Source organism: Salvelinus namaycush, chromosome 21, assembly GCF_016432855.1.
Source record: "Salvelinus namaycush isolate Seneca chromosome 21, SaNama_1.0, whole genome shotgun sequence".
NCBI classification, from domain to species: Eukaryota; Metazoa; Chordata; class Actinopteri; order Salmoniformes; family Salmonidae; genus Salvelinus; species Salvelinus namaycush.
Window position 1 is genome coordinate 10,425,551 of NC_052327.1, and position 23,499 is coordinate 10,449,049.

Here is a 23,499-nt window from a genome sequence, read left to right on the forward strand (position 1 = left end):
AGGCCACTCGTGCCCCTCGTCACCACAAACGATTTCAATGATGGCAGTCTCAGACTAAAGTATGCAGCGAACAACAGCAGCGGAAGAATTTAGTGTGAGTCGTCAGAATATGGGATTTGTGCCACAAATGCTAAAACGTTAGTATTTGGAAACAGTGCCAGGGAAACTAAACCAAAGCATGGATTGCTGTCATATCTTGTCCAAAAACTGCTTGCGGTGTATGGAAACCAATATGCAATTTTGTAATTTGCGTGAACTGTCCCTTTAACATTACCAAAGACATAAATTCCGTATGTACAGCTTACCAGGTGAGGGTAATAAACCGAAACCTAAACCTGCAAAAAGAAGCTGTACGAAAGCTTGCATTCTCCACTCAACACGTGGTCATATAGTTTTGTAGTCAGAGAAATGCAGTCAACCGGTGCCTTAAAGACCACCGAGCGCCATTTTGGAGATTCCTCTGTCTGTCCCTGGTTGTATTGTCCTGATATACCATGGTCAGTCAGTGAGTTACAGGTCCATTATGTGTTCTGGCTGTGAGCAGAAACCACACTCCCTATGTACTGCAGGGTTTTCCTTCCCTTAATAGAAACCCTTAAAAACTTCTTATGGCTGCAAGGGAAAGTATTGAGTAGCCAGTGAAATCGTGCCCATTTCAAACGGCCTCGTACTCAATTCTTGCTCGTACAATATGGATATTATTATTATTATTGGATAGAAAACACTCTCTAGTTTCTAAAACCGTTGGAATTATTTCTCTGAGTGAAACAGAACTCATTTGGCAGCACTTTCCCTGACCAGGAAGTAGAATGTCAGAAATATATGCTCTCTTCAACTTCCTGCCTATACATGGTCATGACACGTAGGAGTCTACGTACACTCCATACGCCTTCCTCTGGGTGTCAAGATGATGTGAGAGAAGAAATTTTGTGTTTATCTTGGTCTGGGGTGGAATAAAAGCTATTTCTTTGACGTGACCGTCCACTTCCGGTACTCTGAAGCGCGCGACTTGGAAGTGCGATTGCCTTCTGTTTTGCTGCCGTAATGGATGACAACTATCTCCGGCTCGGATTTTTTTTGATACATGTGACCAAATCATCGTAATGTATGTTTTTTCAATATAGTTGAATCAGATTATTGAAATTTTTTCGGGAGTTTTGCCGTGTTGCGTTCTCTGACTGTGTTTACGTTGGAGAGATCCGTGCCACTCGGCTAGTGCCCATGCTAAATGAAGAGGGAAATTTGCCGTTCTGAATCCAAACAACGACTCATCTGGACAAAGGACACCTTGTTCAACATTCTGATGAAAGATCAGCAAAAGTAAGACCCAATTTATGATGTTATTTCATATATCTGTCGTGCATGTCAACTGGTCGTGGGCGCCCAAGTGTTTCTGGCTATTGTGGCTACGCTAATATAGCGCTACATTTTGTTTTCGCTGTAAAACATTTAATAAATCGGAAATATTGTCTGGAATCACAAGATGCCTGTCTTTCAATTGCTGCACACTATGTATTTTTCAGAAATGTTTTATGATGAGTAATTAGGTATTTGACGTTGGTGTCTGTAAATATTATGGCTGCTTTCGGTGCAATTTCTGATTGTAGCTGAAATGTAAACTATGATTTATACCTGAAATATGCAAATTTTTCGAACAAAACATATGCTATACATAAATATGTTATCAGACTGTCATCTGATGAAGTTTTTTCTTGGTTAGTGGCTATTTATTTATTTATTTGGTCGAATTTGTGATAGCTAGTGATGGAGTAAGAAACTGATGGAGTTAGAAAAGTGGTGTCTTTTGCTAACGTGGTTAGCTAATAGATTTACATATTTTGTCTTCCCTGTAAAACATTTAAAAAATCGGACATGTTGGCTTGATTCACAAGATGTGTACCTTTCATATGCTGTATTGGACTTGTTAATGTGTGAAAGTTAAATATTTAAAAAATATATATTTTGAATTTCGCGCCCTGCACTTTGAGCTGGCTGTTGTCATAAGTGTACCGACATCGGGCTTGCAGCCCAAACAGGTTTTAATGCTCCGCTCATCTCCTTGGCTCAAGACCTCAGAATGTCCTACTGCACCAGAGCTAAACGGAATATGTTGTCAGTCGTAACTGAGGTGGTCAGATGAATCAGGACGGGGAAAAAATAGCGTGCAGAAGTTATGAGTAATGAAGGAAGAAATGTTTTTGTAGAAGGACAATGAATTGACAGATGTTGTCTATCACAGGGCAGATGCTTCAGGTGATAACAGACTTAGTGTTTATGGTGTAATATTGATCGTTATAGCTCTTTTGCAAAGGAATATTTTTGACAGTAACATACCCCAAACCTTATTATACGAATAGTTGGGCAGGTCCTGCAGTCTTAAAGAAATCTTGTTTTTGTTCATTTTCAGTTAATTTATTTAGATTACATTACATTGGACTAGGAAAAAACATTTTTCTAAACTCTTAATAAGATTATATATTAAACCCCACAGTAAAGCAGTAGAGACTGTGGTGGCCCCAGTATAGGCCCTGACCTTCAGGCACCGCTTCAGAGACGGATGTCTGAAATACAATGGTGCAGATTTCTACTGGCTCTCCTTTGGAAAACCTCTGTACCATATCAGGTATAATTTGACTGGAAGTAAAAACGAAATGTAAAACACAGCTTGTTGCCAGATACCTTAACATTTCTTAGCCTATATGAGCCTCTGTAAGTCTCTCAGTTCCTAAGTTTCCAACATAAAATCTTTTGCATGTGGATGGTATGTGACTCATAGTATATGTCTTTTCTGCCCATGTCCCAGGTGTCTTTCCGGCTGGAGTTTGAGTTGAGTCACTCTGTCTTCCTGGACCATGTGCGGGTTGTCCTGCAGGCTGCCAGGTGATAGACATACAGTGCATATATGAATATATTCATAGACATACAGGTAACTGCCAAAATAAAGGAAACACCAACATAAAGAGTCTTAGTAGGGCGTTGGGCCACCAAAAGCTGCCAGAACAGCATCAATGCACATTGGCATAGATTCTACAAGTGTCTGGAACTCTATTGGAGGGATACGACACCATTCTTCCATGAGAAATTCCATAATTTGGTGTTTTGTTGATGGTGGTGGAAAACGCTGTCTCAGACGCCACTCCAGAATCTCCCATAAGTGTTCAATTGGGTTGAGATCTGGTGACACACACACACATTAAACTCCCCTATGCTCCTTTGCTTTGAGACCCCTCTTTCAAAGTCTTCTTCAAGCCATGGTAGCCAAAATAATGGCAACTGCATTTTTATATGACACTAAGCATGATGGGATGTTAATTGCTTAATTAACTCAGGAACCACACCTGTGTGGAAGCACCTGCTTTCAATATACTTTGTATCTCTCATTTACGCAAGTGTTTCCTTCATGTTGGCAGTCACCTGTATATGTTCATATTAACCATTGGTGAGGGCCTTGTATGCTCAGATACCACACTTTTCAACTTGTCCTGCCAATCACCACATTCCATTTCAGCCCCTACCCACTAGGCAGAGACATCATTTCAACATCTAGTTTTTATGTACATTTGGTTGAGTTGTGAATTCAACGTGAAATCAACAAAAATTGTCACCATGTTATTTGATTTAGCTTAAAAGTTGGATGAATAAATGATGAAATTTCCTTACGTTGATGATTTTTTTCAAATCCAATCAATTTCCCACGTTGATTCAATGTCATCACATAGACATTTTTTGAATGTCGTGGAAACAACGTTGATTCAGCCATTTTTTGCCCATTGGGTAGCTATTACCACCAGGTAACCATCCGTTACGGACTAATGGAACCGGATCTGCTATGTTTCCACAATCACCTCCTCCTAAACAATTCATGTATGTACAGTACCCAACAGGGTTGAGGTCAATTCCATTTCAATCCAGTCAATTCAGGAAGTAAACTGAAATAAATTAACTTGACCCTAACCCTGGTGTCAAACACAAACAGGGTGCAGGTCAATTATTTCATGTTGATTTGTGCTCTACAGCGATGGGGAGGAGATGAGCCCAGAGGACAACATCAACAACATATTTCATCCTCTGAAGTACGAGGCAGACCTCCTGTTCACAAGGTGGGTTTCTATGAGCTGCTGAATTCAGATGATTCCACACATAAGGAGTAATTTAAAGTGTGGGGGGGGGGGGGCTATTTTGTATCACCCATCCCTTTTCTCTCCACCTCAGGGACTCCAAGCCACCTCGTTTTGAGATCAACTCAGACCACTACCGGAACAAACCCGGCAGCAGTGGTCCAATGTTTAACCTTACTTATCACGTGAGTTTCTCTCAATCCTACCTTAACAAGACCCTACCTGCAACCTTTTGTCCAAGTTATACATATGGCCAATCCACATTATAGTATAAATACTAAATACTGACTATAATTCTCTTCAGTATCTTTATATATATTCTCTTCTCAATGTACAGATCCAGAATCTGGGCTTCTTCCCAGTGACAGACTTGCAGTTCGCTGTTGACATGTTTGCTGTTACAAAGAGTGGTAACCATCTCTTCCAGATTGCCAATATCGACATTGACCAGGTGAGAGGATCAGTTATTATTCAATGTTATAATGTTGCATTGTCAATATACATTAATCTACTGTATACAGTTGCAGCCAAATATATTGGCACCCTTGCACCTTTCGTAGATATTTCCTATTTCTTCTCAAATAAGTTGACATTTCAAACAAAATTGTGGTCACCACTTGGTTGCACAGCCTTTGGCCAAGATAACTGCAGACAAACGCTTCTTGTAGCCATCAATGAGTTTGCTACACCTTTCTACTGGCTATTTGGCCCACTTTTTAGCAGCAAACTGCTCTAATTCTTCAATCTTTGATGGGTGCCCTCGCGCCAACTGCTGTTTTCAGCTCTCGCCATAGGGTTTGGATGGGATTCAGATCTGGACTCTTCGCTGGCCACTCCAGAACAGTCCAGCAGCTCTTCGTGAACCATTCCGGTGTGCTTTTTGATGTGTGTTTGGGGTCGTTGACCTACTGGAAGATGCGCAACCTTCAATGGAGACCCAGTTTTTTGACACTTGGTTGAACATTGGACTCCTTCCACACTTTGAAGGCCCTCAGTACCAGAGGCAGCAAAGCAACCGCACAGCATTATCAAACCTTTATCTTTGATTGTAAGGAGGGTGCTATTTTCATTGTGATCTTCATTTGGTCGTCAGTAAACACAGAGCTGATTTGTATTGCCAAAGGGCTCTCATTTTGTTTCATTGGTCCACAGGACATTTTCACCAGGATGTAGGCTTATTTAAGTGGGTTCATGAGAAGTTTATTCAGGGCTTCTTGTGTTTCCTAAAATAGTAGGGTCTTCCTATGTTTACCAATGACCAAATTAAGCATTCAAGAAAATGACCACAAACACACATTAAAAAAAGCACCCTGGAATGGTTCTAGAAAAAACGCTGGACTGTTTGACTACTCAAATTTAAATCAATAAATAAAATTTAAAAAAACGTTTTACATCAGCAGTGGTCACACAGTGCTTTACCCAGCCTAAAACCCGAAGGAATGCAGAGGCAGAATCACAGTGGCTAGGAAAAACTCTAGTCACACTATTTGGATAATCCAAAATAGATTATCTACAGATGGTCATACTATCAACAAACTAAACGACATGACCAAAGGTATGTGAGCCACATGGTCCCGTGTGGCTCAGTTGGTAGAGCATGGCGCTTGCAACGCCAGGGTTGTGGGTTCAATTCCCACGGGGGGACCAGGGTTCAATTCCCACGGGGGGACCAGGATGAATATGTATGAACTTTCCAATTTGTAAGTCGCTCTGGATAAGAGCGTCTGCTAAATGACTTAAATGTAAATGTATGTGGACACCTGCTCGTCGAACATCACATTCCAAAATCATGGGCATTAATATGGAGTTGGTCCCTCCTTTAGTGCTATAACAGCATCCACTACAACTGTTGTTGTCCTTGATGATCTATCCTTCCTGTGACATCGGGGGCAGTAGGTGTCCTGGAGGCCAGGTAGTTTGCCCCCGCTGATGCATTGGGCAGACCGCACCACCCTCTGGAGAGCCCTATGGTTGCGGGCGTGCAGTTGCCATACCAGGCAGTGATACAGCCCGACAGGGTGCTCTGTGCATCTGTTTAAAGTTTGTGAGGGTTTTAGGTGCCAAGCCAAATTTCTTCAGCCTCCTGAGGTTGAATAGGCATGATTGCGCCTCCATCACCACACTATCTGTGTGGGTGGATAATTTCAGTTTGTCAGCGATGTTTACGCCGAGGAACTTTAAGCTTTCTACCTTCTCCACTGCGGTCCCATCGATGTGTATAGGGGGGTGCTCCCTCTGTTGTTTCCTGAAGTCCACGATCATCTCCTTTGTTTTGTTGATGTTGAGTGAGAGGTTATTTTCTGGCACCACACTCCCAGAGCACTCACCTACTCCCTGTAGGCTGTCTCGTCAATGTTGGTAATCAAGCCCACTACTGTTGTGTCGTCTGCAAACTTGATGATTGAGTTGGAGGCATGCTTTGCCACGCAGTCATGGGTTAACAGGGAGTACAGGAGGGGGCTGAGCACGCACCCTTGTGGGGCCCCAGTGTTGAGAATCAGCGGAGTGGAGGTGTTGTTTTCTACCTTCACCACCTGGGGGCGGCCCGTCAAGAAGTCCAGGACCCAGTTGCAGGGCCTCAAGCTTCATGATGAGCTTGGAGGGTACTATGGTGTTGAATGCTGAGCTATAGTCAATGAACAGCATTCTTACATAGGTATTCCTAATGTCCAGATGTGATAGGGAAGTGTGCAGTGTGATGGCGATTGCATCGTCTGTGGATCTGTTGGGGCGGTAAGCAAATTGAAGTGGGTCTAGGGTGACAGGTAAGGTAGAGGTGATATGATCCTTGACTATTCTCTTAAAGCACTTCATGATGACAGAAGTGAGTGCTATGGGGCGATAGTCATTTAGTTCAGTTACCTTTGGATTCTTGGGTACAGGAACAATGGTGGCCATCTTGAAGCATGTGTGGGCAGCAGACTGGGATAGGGAGAGATTGAATATGTCCGTAAACACACCAGCCAGCTGGTCTGTGCATACTCTGAGGACGCGGCTAGGGATTCCGTTTGGGCAGGCAGCTTTGCGAGGGTTAACACGCTTAAATGTCTTATTCACATCGGCCATGGAGAAAGAGAGCCCACAGTCATTGGTAGTGGGCCGCGTCAGTGGCACTGTTATCCTCAAAGCGGGCAAAGAAGTTGTTTAGCTTGTCCAGAAGCAAGACGTAGGTGACTGCGACGTGGCTGGTTTTCCTTTTGTAGTCCGTGATTGTCTGTAGACCGTGCCACATACGTCTCGTGTCTGAGCCATTGAATTGTGACTCCACTTTGAATTGTGACTCCATTTTGTCTCTATACTGACGTTTTGCCTGTTTGATTGCCTTGCAGAGGAAAAAACTACACTCTTTGTATTCTGCCATATTCCCAGTCACCTTGCCATGGTTAAATGTGGTGGTTCGCGCTTTCAGTTTGCATGAATGCTGCCATCTATCAACGGTTTCTGGTTAGGGTAGGTTTTAATAGTCACAGTAGGTACAACATCTCCTATACACTTCCTGATAAACTCACTCACCGTATCAGTATATACGTCAATGTTATTCTCTGAAGCTACCCAGAACAAATCCCAGTCCACGTGATCAAAACAATCTTGAAGCGGGGATTCCAATTGGTCAGACCAGTGTTGAATAGTCCCTAGCATGGGTACTTCCTTTTGGGGTGGCAGGTAGCCTAGTGGTCAGTGCGTTGGGCTAGTAACCGAAAGGTTGCTGGATCGAATTCCCATACACTGCAATCTGTCGTTCTGCCCCTGAACAAGACAGTTAACTCACTGTTCCCTGGTAGGCCGTCATTGTAAATAGGAAATTGAAGTGACTTGCCTAGTTAAATTAAAAATATGTATATTTAGTTTGTGCCTGTACGAAGGGAGGAGCAAAATGGAGTCGTGGTCAGATTTTTTAGAAAAGAGGGCGGACTCCAAAATGGAGTCGTGGTCAGATTTTTTAGAAAGGAGGGCGGCGGAGGGCCTTGTACGCATCCCGGAAGTTGGAGTAGCAGTGGTCGAGTGTTTTAGCAGCGCTATGTTTGGCAATTCCAATTCATCCCAAAGTTCTTCCACACCGATCTCGACAAACCATTTCTGTATGGACCTCGCTTTGTGCACAGGGCCATTGTCATGCTGAACAGGAAAGGGCCTTCCCCAAACTGTTGCCACAAAGTTGGAAGCACAGAATTATCTAGAATGTCATTGTATGCTGTAGTGTTAAGATTACCCTTCACTGGGGCTGTATTTCACCATAAAAAACAGCCCCAGACCATTATTCCTCCTCCACCAAACTTTACAGTTGTCACTATGCATTGGAGCAGGTAGCGTCCTCCTGGCATCCACCAAACCCAGATCCGTCCGTCAGACTGGCAGATGGTGAAGCTTGAGTCACCACTCCAGAGAACACGTTTCCACTGCTCCAGAGTTCAATGGCGGCGAGCTTTACACCACTCCAGCTGACGCTTGGCATTGCGCATAGTGATATTAGGCTGGTGTGCGGCTTCCAAAGGCAGTTTAGAACTCGGGAGTGAGTGTTGCAACAGAGGACAGACAACTTTTACGCGCTTTAGCACTCGGCTATCCCGTTCTGTGAGCTTGTGTGGCCTACCACTTCGCAGCTGAGCCGTTGTTGCTCCTAGATGTTTCCACTTCACAATAACAGCACTTACAATTGACCGGAGCAGCTGTAGCAGGGTAGAAATTTTATGAACTGACTTGTTGAAAAGGTGGCATCCTATGACAGTGCCACATTGAAAGTCACTGCGCTTTTCAGTAAGGCCATTCTACTGCTAATGTTTGTCTATGGAGATTGCATGGATGTGGGCTCGACTTTCTACACCTGTCAGCAACGGGTGTGGCTGAAATAGCCGAATCCACTAATTTGAAGGGGTGTCCACATACTTTTGTATATATGTTGATAAGCAACCGCTTGCTAAGGTTAGGGTTAGGTTTAGAATTAGGGTAAGGGTTAAGGTTAGGGCTTGGTTTAAGTTTAGGGTTAGGATAAGAGTTAATGTTAGGGCTAAGGTTAGGGGATAGTTAGTTTAAATGTTGTTGACCGTTATTGAACATCCACAAACCATCTACTTGGGACTTTCCAAATATAGTGTTGCCAAAACTCCATAGAAAGCAGGAACCTAGGAAGAACCCTAGAGGAATCAGGCTCTGAGGGGTGGCCAGTCCTCTTCTGACTATACCGGATGTATTACTCCCTGTGTCTGTGTGTAGCTACAGGATGACATATTAAAACTCTCTCTCGCTCTCTCCTCACCAGACGATTAGCTCTAACTGTGTCCTCCCACATCACATGACTCCAAGCCATGTTTTCCCTGAAGATCTCTCACACGTCCCACAGCTGGTAAGTATTCGTTATCTGCCTATGTGTCTAGTGTGGTTGTGTATGTACTGAAGTACTACCCAGATGGCAAAACTGGTGCCGTCATTTCGACCAGAAACTGTTTGGAATAACATTACTATGATGTCATTTCAACCAGTTTTGCAACTGATTATGGACTATGCTACATATGGGCTATTAGGACAGTATCATGTTGATGAGAATCCTTGTTATGTGTTGTGCAGAATCACTCCAACAGCATGACGTTGCCAATGCAGTGCAGACTCAACCTGCCTGCGTACAGGGAGGTCAGAGTGACAGTCAGGGGGCGGCTGCACCTCCAAGCTCTCTTTGCTGTGAGTTTGACATTACTTCTGCACTCCGCTGACATTCAGTACCCCTATTCCACTCATTCTCGATAACTCTTTCAAACTTTGACCATTTACAGGATGTTTGTTGGCTCAATAGCATCCAAGCTTTAATGTCACGTGCACAAGTACAGTGAAATGCCTTTTTTGCACATTCTAATGTACAATGGAATCATCAATATAGTAATAAAAATAACATGAGGCAGAACAAAAACCAGAAATAAAAATAACACAAGAAACACACAACTAAGAAGAAGAACACGAGAAGTAAGAATCTATTTACAGGGTCAATTCCATTAGCATATTTACATTGTGCAGAGATACTGGAGTGATAGAGGCTGTCACGTTCGTTGTAATAATGGTCGGACCAAGGAGCAGCGTGCGTAGAGTTCCACGTGTTTAATAAATGAAACTCACCAAAAACAATACAGAACAAGACAAATAAAGAAACAACGAACAGTGACTAACAATATGCTACGTGCACTAACTCCAAACACAGTAACATGAACAATATCCCATAACCCACAGGTGGAAAAAATGCTACTTCAATATGATCCTCAATTAGAGACAACGATTACCAGCTGCCTCTAATTGGGAATCATACAAATCACCAACATAGAAAATAAACCTAGAACCCCACATAGAAAATATAAACTAGAACAACCCCTAGTCACGCCCTGACCTACTCTACCATAGAAAATAAATGCTCTCTATGGTCAAGACGTGACAGAGGCAGATACAGTTGAAGTTGGATGTTTACATGCACTTAGGTTGGAGTCATTAAAACTCGTTTTTCTACCACTCCACAAATTTCTTGTTAACAAACTATAGTTTGGCAAGTCGGTTAGGACATCTACTTTGTGCATGACATAAGTAATTTTCCCAACAATTGTTTACAGTTATTTCACATATAATTAATTCTCTGTATCACAATTCCAGTGTGCCAGAAGTTTACATACACTAAGTTAACTGTGCCTTTAAACAGCTTGGAAAATTCCAGAAAATTATGTCATGGCTTTAGAAGCTTCTGATAGGCTAATTGACATCATTTGAGGATGTATTTCAAGGGCTACCTTCAAACTCAGTGCCCCTTTGCTTGACATCATGGGGAAATCAAAATAAGTCAGCCAAGACCTCAGAAAGTCTGGTTCATCCTTGGGAGCAATTTCAAAATGCCTGAAGGTGCCACCTTCATCTGTACGCAAGTATAAACACAATGGGACCACACAGTCGTCATACCGCTCAGGAAGGAGACCCGTTCTGTCTCCTAGAGATGAACGTACTTTGGTGCGAAAAGTGCAAATCAATCCCAGAACAACAGCAAAGGACCTTGTGAAGATGCTGGAGGAAACCGGTACAAAAGTTTCTATATCCAGAGTAAAACGAGTCCTATATCGACATAACCTGAAAGGCCGCTCAGCAAGGAAGAAGCCACTGCTCCATAACCGCCATAAAAAAAGCCAGACTACGGTTTGCAACTGCACATGGTGACAAAGATTGTACTTTTTGGAGAAATGTCCTCTGGTCTGATGAAACAAAAATGACCATTGTTATGTTTGGAGGAAAAAGGGGGTGGCTTGCAAGTCGAAGAACACCATCCCAACCGTGAAGCACGGGGGTGGCAGCATCATGTTGTGGGGGTGCTTTGCTGCAGGAGGGACTGGTGCACTTCACAAAATAGATGGCATCATGAGGCAGGAAATGTATGTGGATATATTGAAGCAATATCTCAAGACATCAGTCAGGAAGTTAAAGCTTGGTCGCAAATGGGTCTTCCAAATGTACACTGACCCCAAGCATGCTTCCAAAGTCGTGGCAAAATGGCTTAAGGACAACAAAGTCAAGGTATTGGAGTGGCCATCACAAAGCCCTGACTTCAATCCTATAGAAAATTTGTTGGCAGAACTGAAAAAGCATGTGCGAGCAAGGAGGCCTACAAACCTGACTCAGGTTGGTGTCAGCTCTGTCAGGAGAAATGGGCCAAAATTCTCCCAATTTATTGTGGGAAGCTTGTGGAAGGCTACCCGAAACGTTTGACTGAAGTTAAACAATTTAAAGGCAATGCTACCAAATACTAATTGAGTGTATGTAAACTTCTGACCGACTGGGAATGTGATGAAAGAAAATAAAACTGAAATAAATCATTCTCTCTACTATTATTCTGACATTTCTCATTCTAAAAATAAAGTGGTGATCCTAACTGACCTAAGACAGGGAATTTTTACTTGGATTAAATGTCAGGAATTGTGAAAAATTTAGTTTAAATGTATTTGGCTAAGGTGTATGTAAACTTCCGACTTCAACTGTATGTATAGGGGTAAGGTGACTAGGCACCAGGATGTATGATAAACAGAGTAGCAACAGTGTAAATTAAGATTGTGTGTGTGCTTGTGTATAGTCAGTATAAATGGGCATGCATGTTATGTGTGTGTAGGAGTGTCAGTGTGCGTGAGTGTGTAGAGTCCTGTGAGTGTGCATAGACAGTACAAAAAAAATTATAAATACAAGGGTCAACTCAGATAGTCCGTGTAGCCATTTTGTTAGCTATTTAGCAGTCTTATGGCTTGGGGATATAAGCTGTTCAGGAGCAATTTAGGTGTCAGACTTGTTGCTCCAGTACCGCTTAACGCTCGGGTGTTTCGCCTTCTTCACAACTGTGCGTGTGTGTGTGGACCATTTTAAGTCCTGATCTGGTCCCGAGGAAAAAGTTTTGAATAGCCCCTTTAATGTAAAGAACTTTCAATTCCTTATTGTTCTTTAATGTCCCTTGTTGATGACTAAGTTATTTGTTCATTGCAATTATAGTTATTTTCTTGTTAAACCCTTTCCTGATAGGTGAAGTTTAAAACTCTGGAGTTGGTGACAGCAGCCTCCATAGAACTGAGTCCGTCCAGTCCCGTGTTTCTGCATGAGGAGAGGCCAACACGACACGTAAGACCCCAGCAGCGTCCAACTCACACTTCATATGCTTCATAACACTTCGTAACACTTCATAACAGCCTGAAGGTATGGGCTGGTTTGAGTGTGCTTAATGAAGTGTACTTAGTCCCGCTGTTGGCTTGCCAGTGCAGTGAGGCCTAGGAGGACCAGGAGAATGTGGTGATAGTTGCTCAGATATATTTGGTTATGGTTCCACCTTCTGGCAGAAAGTAATACTGATTACTTTGCTGATGTAGATGCCTTTCATTTGTTATGTTACAGTTTCACTACACTTCAAACCACAGGTTCAACTTGATAACTTGAACAGGTAGTTCACAGGCACAGTCATTTCCAAGGTTTATTTCAATCACTCGGTTTCTGGTCAATTTGTTATTTTTATTAGATGCTAAACACACCAAATAATAATACATTTATTAAACTTCTACAGCGCTTTGAATAACAGAAATAAGGCCCAGATTCGATCCGATTGCGCTTTGTCGGCTATGCGCCATTTAAAGGTAATGGCCGACAGCACAATGTGACTGGTTGAATCGTGGCCTTAACCTAAAAGTGCTTAAAAAACAAGAAACGAACAAGCAATATATCATGAGTACTGAGTAGCCTAGCTAGGCCAATTCTTTGAGTGCATCCTCCAAATGATGGCGCGACGGTCATGAGATGTTCAAAAAGTTTAGGAATTGACCCGAGGGAGCTGGTCAGGGAGATTGGTGATGGAGTGTGCTGGTATGACCTAAACACATTATATGTACATGTAAATCCACATTTTAGACCACCAGTCATAGAGAATGAAAAACATTTCAGACAGTATTAAATGTAAGTTTGTTGACCGTTTACTTGCCGCAAAGTCCAGCCAAACCAGATCCCCCATACATGCCTGAGTCCAGTGTAATTTCCCCTCTAGATAATCCTGGAGATGAGAAAGGAGGAAGATTACAAAATTCCCATCTGGATTATAGTAGGGAGCACGCTGGGCGGTCTGCTGCTGCTAGCCTTGCTCATCCTGGCTCTATGGAAGGTAGGAATGAATCAATGTCATCCTGCATAAATCTTCATTATAATAAAGCAATAAGTCACGAGGGGGTGTGGTATATGACCAATAAACCGGCTAAGGGCTGTTCTTATGCACAACATAACACAGAGTGCCTGGATACAGCCCTTAACAGTGGTATAGTGGCCATATACCACAAACCCCTGGGGTGCCTTATTGCTATTATAAACTGGTAACCAACGTAGAACAGTAAAAATATTTGTGGGGTCATACCCGTGGTATACGATCTGACATACCATGGCTTTCAGCCAATCAGCATCCAGGTGCCAAACTACATGGTTTATAATCAATGACCTGGTGTATAATCAATGATAACTCAGCCTTTCTACCTGTATGTTGGTCCCTGTAGACACCTGGTGAAGGGTTTTGGTTTCACTCTTTCCCCTCTCTGTATCTGCCTTCCCAGCTGGGCTTCTTCAACAGGCAGAAACAGAGGGAGGAAGAGGAGGAGCAAGTAGCCAACGGGAAGATGCCAGAGGAGCGGTAACCACGGCAACAGTGCAGACCCGCATCAGCCCCATCACTCAGGGACCCCCAGCACACCCCAGACAAGACTGTGGGCGTGACCTCAGTGTCCGTATTCCCCTTGGCTGAACAGCACCCGTCTTGCACTGCCGAGCCTTCTTACTCGCTGTCTTAGAACCCGACAGAAGCTCCCAGCCCACCTGTGTCTCTCTTATGACTGAGAAACTTCAGCAGACTGACACCATCTGGACAAGACTGACAGAGGTCCTGGTTATCAGTCAGCCTTTATGACCTATCATCATCATCATCACCACAAAGCCAAATGACAATCTTTCACCAGACCAATGACCACAGAATATTTTTCTAAGAAAGTGTCTGAATATAATAGAGTGAATGGAATAAGCCCATCATTAATACACAGCACAAGGCCAAAGAAAACCAGGCAGCCTGTTCAGAACACAAGATTACCTATAATGTCTGATTTTTTGGCTTTTGCGTTTCTCAAATATGCAACAGCAACGACCTACTCATTTATTTTGGAAGAGAACATGACGCAACTTAAATATTATATTGTATATTGTATTTGCAAATGCCATATTCTATAGCTGATGCACTTTTGTCGTATAACGATAAACTTGAATTGTGTACATATCCAACTGTCCCTTCATGACTGTTAAAGTGGCATTACTATATAACTACATAATATTAACTTAAGGCTATTGTGCAACAACGTTGTCAGATGTATGTACACCAATATGAGGCTGCTTTGCACCGTGGCGTACAACCTGTGGATTTATATATGAACACAGATGACCTGGGGTGCTAGACAGGATCTCAAGGAAGATGCAATGATGGCCATGTTGAAATCATTAAAGCATGCCAAGTGGTTTATAAAGAGTTCATGAGTTTTCTATGTGTAATTAAATGTCATTATATTTCTGTCATCTACCCTCCCTGGTCAATACCAGAGCAACTAAAAAGACACAGAAAAGGGCACCTTGACATCCATTAGAAAATATTTTTACCAGTGATATCACAAAATCATTTTCACGTGAAATTTTAAAACCCTAACGATAGAGCATATCTGTAACCACAGAGTGAATTGGTCAGCTTCCACATGCAATGAAACGTGTGTGGTATATCGGTGGAATCATCTGTTTTAAGAGAAGATTTAAGCCCACAGTTGCTCTGACTCAATCCAGAGGCAATCTGGTACGCGGGTCATTGCATGTGACAGTGGACAAATTTTGGCACTATCCTCTTGGATTTCAGACAAAATTGCCACATTAAATTTTCCCTATGGAGACTGGAGGACCAATGTCAATACATTTGGTTGTGTACTCACTTCTAAGCAGTTTTGGTGTCATATTAAACGGGAGATACTACACCTTTGATAATTATACCTGAAGAAATATTCATTGCAAGTAGGAAAGTATAAGAAATATTAATATCAAGGCAAAAAACGTATCACTTTACACATTGAGTGATGTAGAAATCGTTCTATAGTCCCACAACTTCTGACAGAAATAGTTTCACTTCAACTTTGATAGCTTTCTTTGATTAAATAAATTGCATTAGCTTGAAAGGGGAATGACAAAACCAATGAGCTAATGGGAAACACTGAGCTTTAATATGACACCAGCTTTGTACATATGCAATATCTTTCATGTCTTCCAGCGCATTAGTCTTTCCAAAAAACATGTCAACTGCTGAGGGGAAAAAAAAACACTGGGTTAAACTGTATTTGGGTTCATTTGCATCCATTAGTCCAATACTCACCCCAAATACAAAATATTAAAATAGAAATACCTGATATACAGTACCAGTCAAAAGTTTGGACACACCCCTACTCATTCATGGGTTTTCTTTATTTTTACTATTTTCTACACTGTAGAATAATAGTGAAGACAACAAAACTATGAAATAACATATTGAATCATGCTATAGAAATCAAAATATATTTTATAAAGTAGCCACCCTTTGCCTTGATGACAGCTTTGCACACTCTTGGCATTCTCTCAACCATGCTTCATGAGGTAGACACCTGGAATGCATTTCAATTAACAGGTGTGCCCTGTTCAAAGTGAATTTATTTCCTTCTTAATGCATTTGAGCCAATCAGTTGTGTTGTGACAAGGTGGGGGGGGGGGGGGTATACAGAAGATAGCCCTATCTGGTAAAAGACCAAGTCCATATTATGGCAAGAACAGCTCGAATAAGCAGAGAAATGACAGTCCATCATTACTTTAAGACATGAAGGTGAGTCAATCTGGAAAATGTCAAGAACTCTGAAAGTTTCAAGTGTAGTCGCAAAAACCATCAAGCGTTATGATTAAACTGGCTCTCATGAGGACCACCACAGGAAAGGAAAACCCAGAGTTACCTCTGCTGCAGAGTATAAGTTCATTAGAGTTACCCTTCTCAGAAATAGTTCAAGTAACAGGCACATCTCAACATCAACTGTTCAGAGGAGACTACGTGAAATCAGGCCTTCATGGTCAAATTGCTGCAAAGAAACCACTAATAAAGGACACCAATAAGAAGAGACTTGCTTGGGGCAAGAACCATGAGCAATGGACATTAGACAGGTGGAAATCTGTCCTTTGGTCTAACTAGTCCAAATTTGAGATTTTTGGTTCCAACCGCCGTGTCTTTGTGAGATGCAGAGTAGGCGAACAGATGATCTCCGCATGTGTGGTTCCCACCGTGAAGCATGAAGGTGGTGATGGTGTGGGGGTGCTTTGCTAGTGACACTGTCAGTGATATATTTAGAATTCAAGGCACACTTAACCAGCATGGCTACCACAGCATTCTGCAGCGATACACCATCCCATCTGATTTGCGCTTAGTGGAACAATCAGTTATTTTTTTAACAGGACAATGACCCAACACACCTCCAGGCTGTGTACGGGCTATTTCACCAAGGAGAGTGATAGAGTGCTGCATCAGATGACCTGGCCTCCACAATCACCCGAACTCAACCAAACTGAGATGGTTTGGGATGAGTTGGACCGCAACTCAGTGAAGGGAGAAAGCAGCCAACAAGTGCTCAGCATATGTGGGAACTCCTTCAAGACTGTTGGAAAAGCATTCCAGGTGAAGCTGGTTGAGAGAATGCCAAGAGTGTGCAAAGCTGTTATCAAGTCAAAGGGTGGCTACTTTGAAGAATCTCAAATATATTTGGATTTGTTTAGGGCTCCAAAGTGGCGCAGCAGTGTATCTCAGTGCGAGAGGCATCACTACAGACCCTGGTTCAATTCCAGGCTGTATCACAACCGGCCGTGATTGGGAGTCCCATAGGGCGGCACACAATTGGCCCAGTGTCGTCCAGGTTAGGGTTTGCCCGGGGTAGGCCGTCATTGTAAATAAGAATTTGTTCTTAACTGACTTGCCTAGTTAAAGGTAAAATAAAATAGCAATACACTTTCTTGGGTTACTACATAATTCCATGTGTTATTTCATAGTTTGTTTTCACTATTATTCTACGATGTAGAAAAATGTCAAAATAAAGAAAAACCCTTGAATGAGTAGGTGTGTCCAAACTTTTGACTGGTAATGTACATACATTTTCCACTCCAGAATTTCTTTTAAACAGTGTCATACAGTAAAAGCCAAATCAGATCAAATCAATAGCGAGAGCATTTAAAGTCTTAACACGCACGCCCTTTTAAAGTAAAAAGCACAATTAACGGCACGCTATGGTCACAGTATCGCTTAGATGACAATCAAAGACAAATCGGCAGAAATAACCGTTCATTCTCAGCTTTAATCTCTGACCATCCGATTAGGAAACAGAACAAGGACTGTACAATCGTTGGTTATTATATGGACAAACGACATGTTGCAAGCATGAGGGAAAAGACTATAGGCCTACATTCAACCCCGCCAGGAACATTCCACAGTCCTTCCCTCGATCTCAGCATGCGCACCCACACACAAATCCAAGAGACGTAGAATGGAAGACATGCTCAAACATCAATACCAGCAGCATCCATTTAAAGGCCAGTGTGTGGTAATAAAGCCATGGAGTCTCCACAGACAGCCGCCAAGCTCGTTCCCTCACACTGTAGCAAAGCTCATCAGGATGGCCAACAACGCACATGCGTTGGTGACTTGGTTAAAAGGGGACATCTAGGCCTACTTACTCCGATAGAGAAAATCTAAATAGAATCACAGGCACATCTTTACCAGTCAGTGTTTGTGTAAAAGAAAGCTCCTTTTACATCTACTTCCACAGATGTTTTTTCCATAAAAATATATCTTCAAACATACCCTCTTAAATAAAACTGTTTTTTTTTTTTTTTTTTTTTAAATATCAGTTATGAAAGAAAAATAAAATACTCCTATTATAAGTATAAAGTGCTGTCCAGCAGTTCTCTCTCTCTCTACTGTGTGGGTTGGCTCGCTGTTCTTCTACAGAGAAATCTGAAACGATCTGTTATTATAATGCAATACTCAATCACCAGTCATGAGTTTGGAACCAAAAATAGGCAGACAATCCAACTAGAAATGAGAATCAGAAGGCAAAACATTGTCAAACTATAGACATCAGTGGAACTGTGACAACTTTAAAGAGCAATGGGTGACTGAAATAAAAGAAAGTCCCACAAGACTTTGCGTCACTGTCTAACACACAAGTTTGACTGGCTGCTTGGCAAATCCGTGCTTTTCCTGCTTATTCTCTATTGCCAAGACTAACTACTACCGTCTCACCTCCCAGCCTTTCTCTGACTGACACGCATTCGCTCCCTCAAACACACACTAACAAACCACTGACCTCCATAATCAATGCAACATAGCACACAACATCCCTGCAACAGGCAACATGATAAGGCAAAAAGTATCAAGAGTGTAATGTTACTTTTCATGGTTGCGAACCCAGCTGGAAGTCTGGGACAATTGGATCCATGCAGTACAAGCTGTCAAATGGTCCTGCTGTTGTCACCATTGTGTGGATGCTTGGCTGTGCCAAGTATTCTCTTTGGAACACTCTGGGAAAGTGAAAGCACAAAAGCAGGCTGTCAATTTCCTCATTCTGCTAGTGACACCCAGTAGTCAGAATGACAGCCACAGACAGTAACACACTTCAGTAAGAGATCTGGAGAATGAGAACATGGGCGCCGCTGCTGGTACTCGCAATTCATACTTATAATAGAAAAAAAAGGAACCATTGTTTAAAAACCACAATGTGTCAAACTGTTCATAATCATCCCCAGACAGCACCGTTCTGATTTGTTAGAAGATTATAACAAAACAAAAAAATAACAAGAGATTCTAATTGTTTAAAAGGTCTCCATGGCCAGGTGGATCAGTGGAACTCCACAAACTCCTCCAGAGTCTTAGGGATCTGGTTGCGGTATGTGATTTGGTGCTGGCGCACGGCCCGCGACGCCAGGCACTTGAGGCTCATCTTCATCTGGGTCTTGAGCAGGATCTCCGACACTCCCGTGGTGCTCTTGTCGAGTGGCGTCTTCTTTTGCTTGTTGGTCATGTCAGTGTGGGCGCCCGCTTCCACCAGGCTGATGATGATGGCGTGCAGCGTCAGGAAGTCGCTGATGGGCCGGTTGTACTGCACAATGATGTGCAACGGACTGTTGCCCTCGTGGTCCACCGCGTTCACTTGCGCGCCGCAGTCCAGCAGCAGCTTGGTTACCTGCGCGTTGGGAAAGGTGCACACATCGTTGGTGTGGAAGTCATCCACTGGAGTGCTGGAGCTGATGGCCAGGTGCAAGAGGGACGAGCCCTCCCGCGAGCGCGGGTCCAGCTGGATCAGGTTGTAGATCTGCTTGTTGATGCGGGCGCGCTCCTCCTCACCACACACTGTCTTGGTGCTGATGCACACCAGGTAAAGGAAGGTGAACACGTTAGACTCGTAGTTGTCCATGGCCGTGTGAAGCTCGGCCTCAGGCGCTGCTTCCACCCTGGCCATGCTCCTCTGGATCTCCAGCACGCTGCAGTGCAGCACCTGCTTCACTGGCTCCGCCCCCACCGGCTCCTTCAGGTGCACCATCTGGGAGAAAACCTGGGCAAAGCGCAGCAGGTCCTTGTGAGTGTTGCGGTTGCCCTTCTGGCGCAGGAGCAGCGCGTGCAGCCACAGCTTGATGCACTGATCGAACTCCATGTTGTCGGCATACACGGCACCCCGGTAGATGATGGGGTGTGACACGTCGATGTTGTCCGAGCCTAGGATGCGCTCGCGCACCATCAGGCCCTCCATGTGCAGCGCATTGCGATCCGCCCGGATGGCCTCCAGCTCCTGCGGAGTGCGGCACTCGCCCCTACCTCCATAGGCCTCGATGGGTGGCAGCAGCTCCTTGGCGATGAGCGCGCCGAGATCGCGGTGGCGCTCCAGCATGGCCAGGTAGAGGTAGTGGTAAGTCTTGAGGATGTCATAGTTCTCCCGGTCGTTGGCGAACGAGGCACCCAGCAGCTCCAGAGCCTCGATGCGGCTGTGTGGGTCACACTCGGCGTGCAACAGCAGCAGCTCCACCACGTCCGCCTTGCAGCTCTCCGCCGCCACTTTGAGCGGCGTCATGCCATGGCCGTTCACCACCATGGCTGCCTGGCAACGCACCAGCTCCTTCACAATGTCCAGGTGGCCTGCCTCAGCAGCAAAGTGCAGGGCGGTGGCCCCGCAGTGGGCCTTGGCATTGGGGTCAGCGCCATGCTCCAGCAGAAAGCCCACCACGTCCGTGTGGCCCTTGTAGGCGGCGATCATCAGACAGGTGTTGTCATACTTGTTGGCGATGCCGATGTTGGCCTGGTGTTCCACCAGGTATTTCACAATGTCCAGGCGCCCGTCAAAGCAGGCCGCTCTCAGGGGGGTGGAGTTGGTGACAGTGGTGTGGTTGACATTCGCCTGGTGGCACACCAACTGGCGGACCACCTCAAAGTGTCCTGCGCCAGCCGAACACCACAAGGCGGTGGCCCCATCAATGACATACCTGAAGAAGCAGGGAGAAGAGGTGGGTAAAATGAATTAACCAGCAAATAATTCCAGCAAATAATGCATTTGACATAAAAGTCAATTACGGTGCTTAATTTTCCCACCATTGCCAGCAGAAATAAAGTGCAATCACACACAATTGAATGACCAATGATTACATTAATGAATACTAACCCGTCAAATCTGACTGTGCCTGTCTGTTCGGTATCCACCCTGTAGTGATCCAGCAGCAGCCTCACAACTTTGTCGTGTCCGTTTCGAGATGCAATGATGAGAGGAGTTGACCGTTGGCCAGCGAGGTGGGTCACGTAACTCAGTAAATATCGTGTCTCGGCCTCGGAGTGGTTGAGCATCAGGGCGGCCAACGTCAGGACTCGGCCCTCAGCAGCCGCTTTGTATACGTACCCGGCAAGCGAGTCCATCCAAGCCCAGCACGTCGCCGGCACCTTCGCCTTCTTCGCAAGTGTCGCCCACTAGATGTACTACTCCAACGCAGCCCGCCTCCCATTAAAATACCGAAACAAGGTTATTCAGTGCTCACATGAAAAACTCAATTGAGCTTGGTTGATACAGTAATTCGTTTGACTGAAACCCATTATTTCAAAGCACAAAACAAGCTGCATCCAAACTAATTCGTATTGTTTGTTTGGGCTAACTTCTGGATTCGATTGTCAACTTTGTTGTCCCCAATTTCGGTGGCACCGAGCTTGCTAGCTAATGCATCATCTGAAGCTAGCTAGCTAGCAAGCTCACATTCAAAACCGTGCAAGTATCAGAACTTCGTGCTGTTAAATCTCGCTTCTCTTGAATTACAGTACTCCTCTTTAAACACGTTAAAGCAGACAAGGTCAAAGAAGAATGTAGTTGGCTATATTATCCAACAAATGTAAATGTTTTGATAACAGAGCAAGGCTATCAACATCTCGCCAGCAACACTAAAAAAAGAAGTACTTCCGGGTCACGGAATTTCGGAAACGTTCTAAATAAAAGTCCCCACGTAATAGAAGACAAGTGAAAATAACCAGTATTTATTCATGATGAATGACAAATAATTGTCTAAACTTTAACAGTGATTCATATTTGTACATATTTAAGTAACATTTCTATTTCATTCGGTTATTAAAACATGTTACAATGTCAAATAAATTCCTAATGCAAATCACACAATACATTGGCTTATAAGGAAAAATATAGTTTAAGGGCGATGTAAAGGTGGGGTGGGGAGTACTCAGTAGGGTCTGTAGAATATATAGCCTATATGGTGTCATTTCATGGGGCTCTGAATAATATGGAGTGTTGCTGGCCTTTTACTGTGGCAAAACTGCTTAAAATGGGGTGCCTGGGGCCTCATTTATAACCGTTGGGTAAATGTAACACTAAATAGATGTCTACACCATTTCTGAAAAGACTGCGCACCCACCAAAATGTTGAGATTTATAAACTTGGCACATGGCATACATACGCATGTTTCCCCTTATAAATTATATATCAGATCTTCCGTAAAACTATGCGTGTGTGTTCGAACATTATCATTCACCTTTTATGGTGACTATAACGCCCTTATTTGCTGTATACTTTGGAAGTACTGGAATTAGACAAGACAGCATCTAAAGGAAATAACAATGCATTGCGAACTTGTTCAAATGTCTTTGTGTTCTCAGAATGTTTTCTTTTGCAGTGACATTTGCTATATCTGTCCATTTCTGAAATAGAAAAACAATTGCTAATTGTTGTGGATCTTTTGAATGCAATAGTCTTGCATTTACTTTTCCCCAAACCTAAATATGCTGAAATCTGAAACATTGTCTACTAATAAAAATACAAGTAGGCCTACTTAGAGTGGTAGCCTACACAATTCAATACAAAAGAGCAACTGTCTGTTCACCTGTTAAATTCTACTGTATGTTAGAAAACCGTGCTTCCTGTCAGATACATAGAGCAAGAACTTTAAATTATAATAGTCTATCTCATAGGCCCAATTAAATGAGAGATGCACATGGTTTTTTGTTTTGTATGGTTACTTCAGGAATATGAACTAAACTGTCTCAACATGGCTAGAAAAGGTGAAGAATTTATTCTGTTTATCACGACTCAGGATAAGACCCAGATGCAGACAGTTCGAATAACAGAAGTTTATTATAAAACAGGGGGCAGGCAAACGACAGATCAAGGGCAGGCATAGGTTGGTAGTCCAGAGCAGAGTCCGTAAGGTACCGAATGGCAGGCAGGCTCAGGGTAGGCAGAGGTCAGTAATCCAGGGCAGTGGCAAAATGTACAGAATGGTAGGCAGGCTCAGG

At 43.4% G+C, this 23,499-nt stretch overlaps 2 protein-coding genes across 2 annotated transcripts in view; one reads left to right on the forward strand and one right to left on the reverse strand.

Annotated features, from left to right (window-relative positions):
• The window catches only part of itga11b (integrin, alpha 11b), a 133,566-nt gene extending 118,423 nt beyond the window's left edge, over positions 1-15,143 (forward strand). The window contains exons 23-31 of the mRNA XM_039017178.1: positions 2,804-2,880; positions 4,017-4,100; positions 4,213-4,303; positions 4,456-4,569; positions 9,376-9,459; positions 9,681-9,791; positions 12,639-12,734; positions 13,645-13,758; positions 14,198-15,143. Coding sequence (XP_038873106.1) covers positions 2,804-2,880; positions 4,017-4,100; positions 4,213-4,303; positions 4,456-4,569; positions 9,376-9,459; positions 9,681-9,791; positions 12,639-12,734; positions 13,645-13,758; positions 14,198-14,278 — 852 coding nt within the window. The 3' untranslated portion in view covers positions 14,279-15,143. The remainder of the gene's footprint in view (positions 1-2,803; positions 2,881-4,016; positions 4,101-4,212; positions 4,304-4,455; positions 4,570-9,375; positions 9,460-9,680; positions 9,792-12,638; positions 12,735-13,644; positions 13,759-14,197) is intronic.
• Positions 15,144-17,742: 2,599 nt separating this feature from the next.
• fem1b (fem-1 homolog b) lies at positions 17,743-22,128 on the reverse strand. Its single transcript, XM_039017179.1, has 2 exons — positions 21,377-22,128; positions 17,743-21,200 (listed from the first exon to the last, which is right to left on the reverse strand). Exons 1-2 carry the CDS (start codon positions 21,622-21,624, stop codon positions 19,565-19,567), a joined length of 1,884 nt encoding a protein of 627 aa, XP_038873107.1. The 5' UTR covers positions 21,625-22,128; the 3' UTR covers positions 17,743-19,564.
• Positions 22,129-23,499: the final 1,371 nt, after the last annotated feature.

Bases quoted from the DNA above. Each gene is read 5' to 3' on its own strand.
- fem1b (XM_039017179.1), bottom strand. From the start codon at position 21,624: ATGGACTCGCTTGCCGGGTACGTATACAAAGCGGCTGCTGAGGGCCGA. The intron at 21,201-21,376 runs GTTAGTATTCAT...CTGCTTCTTCAG, and splicing joins GGCACAGTCAGATTTGACGG to GTATGTCATTGATGGGGCCA.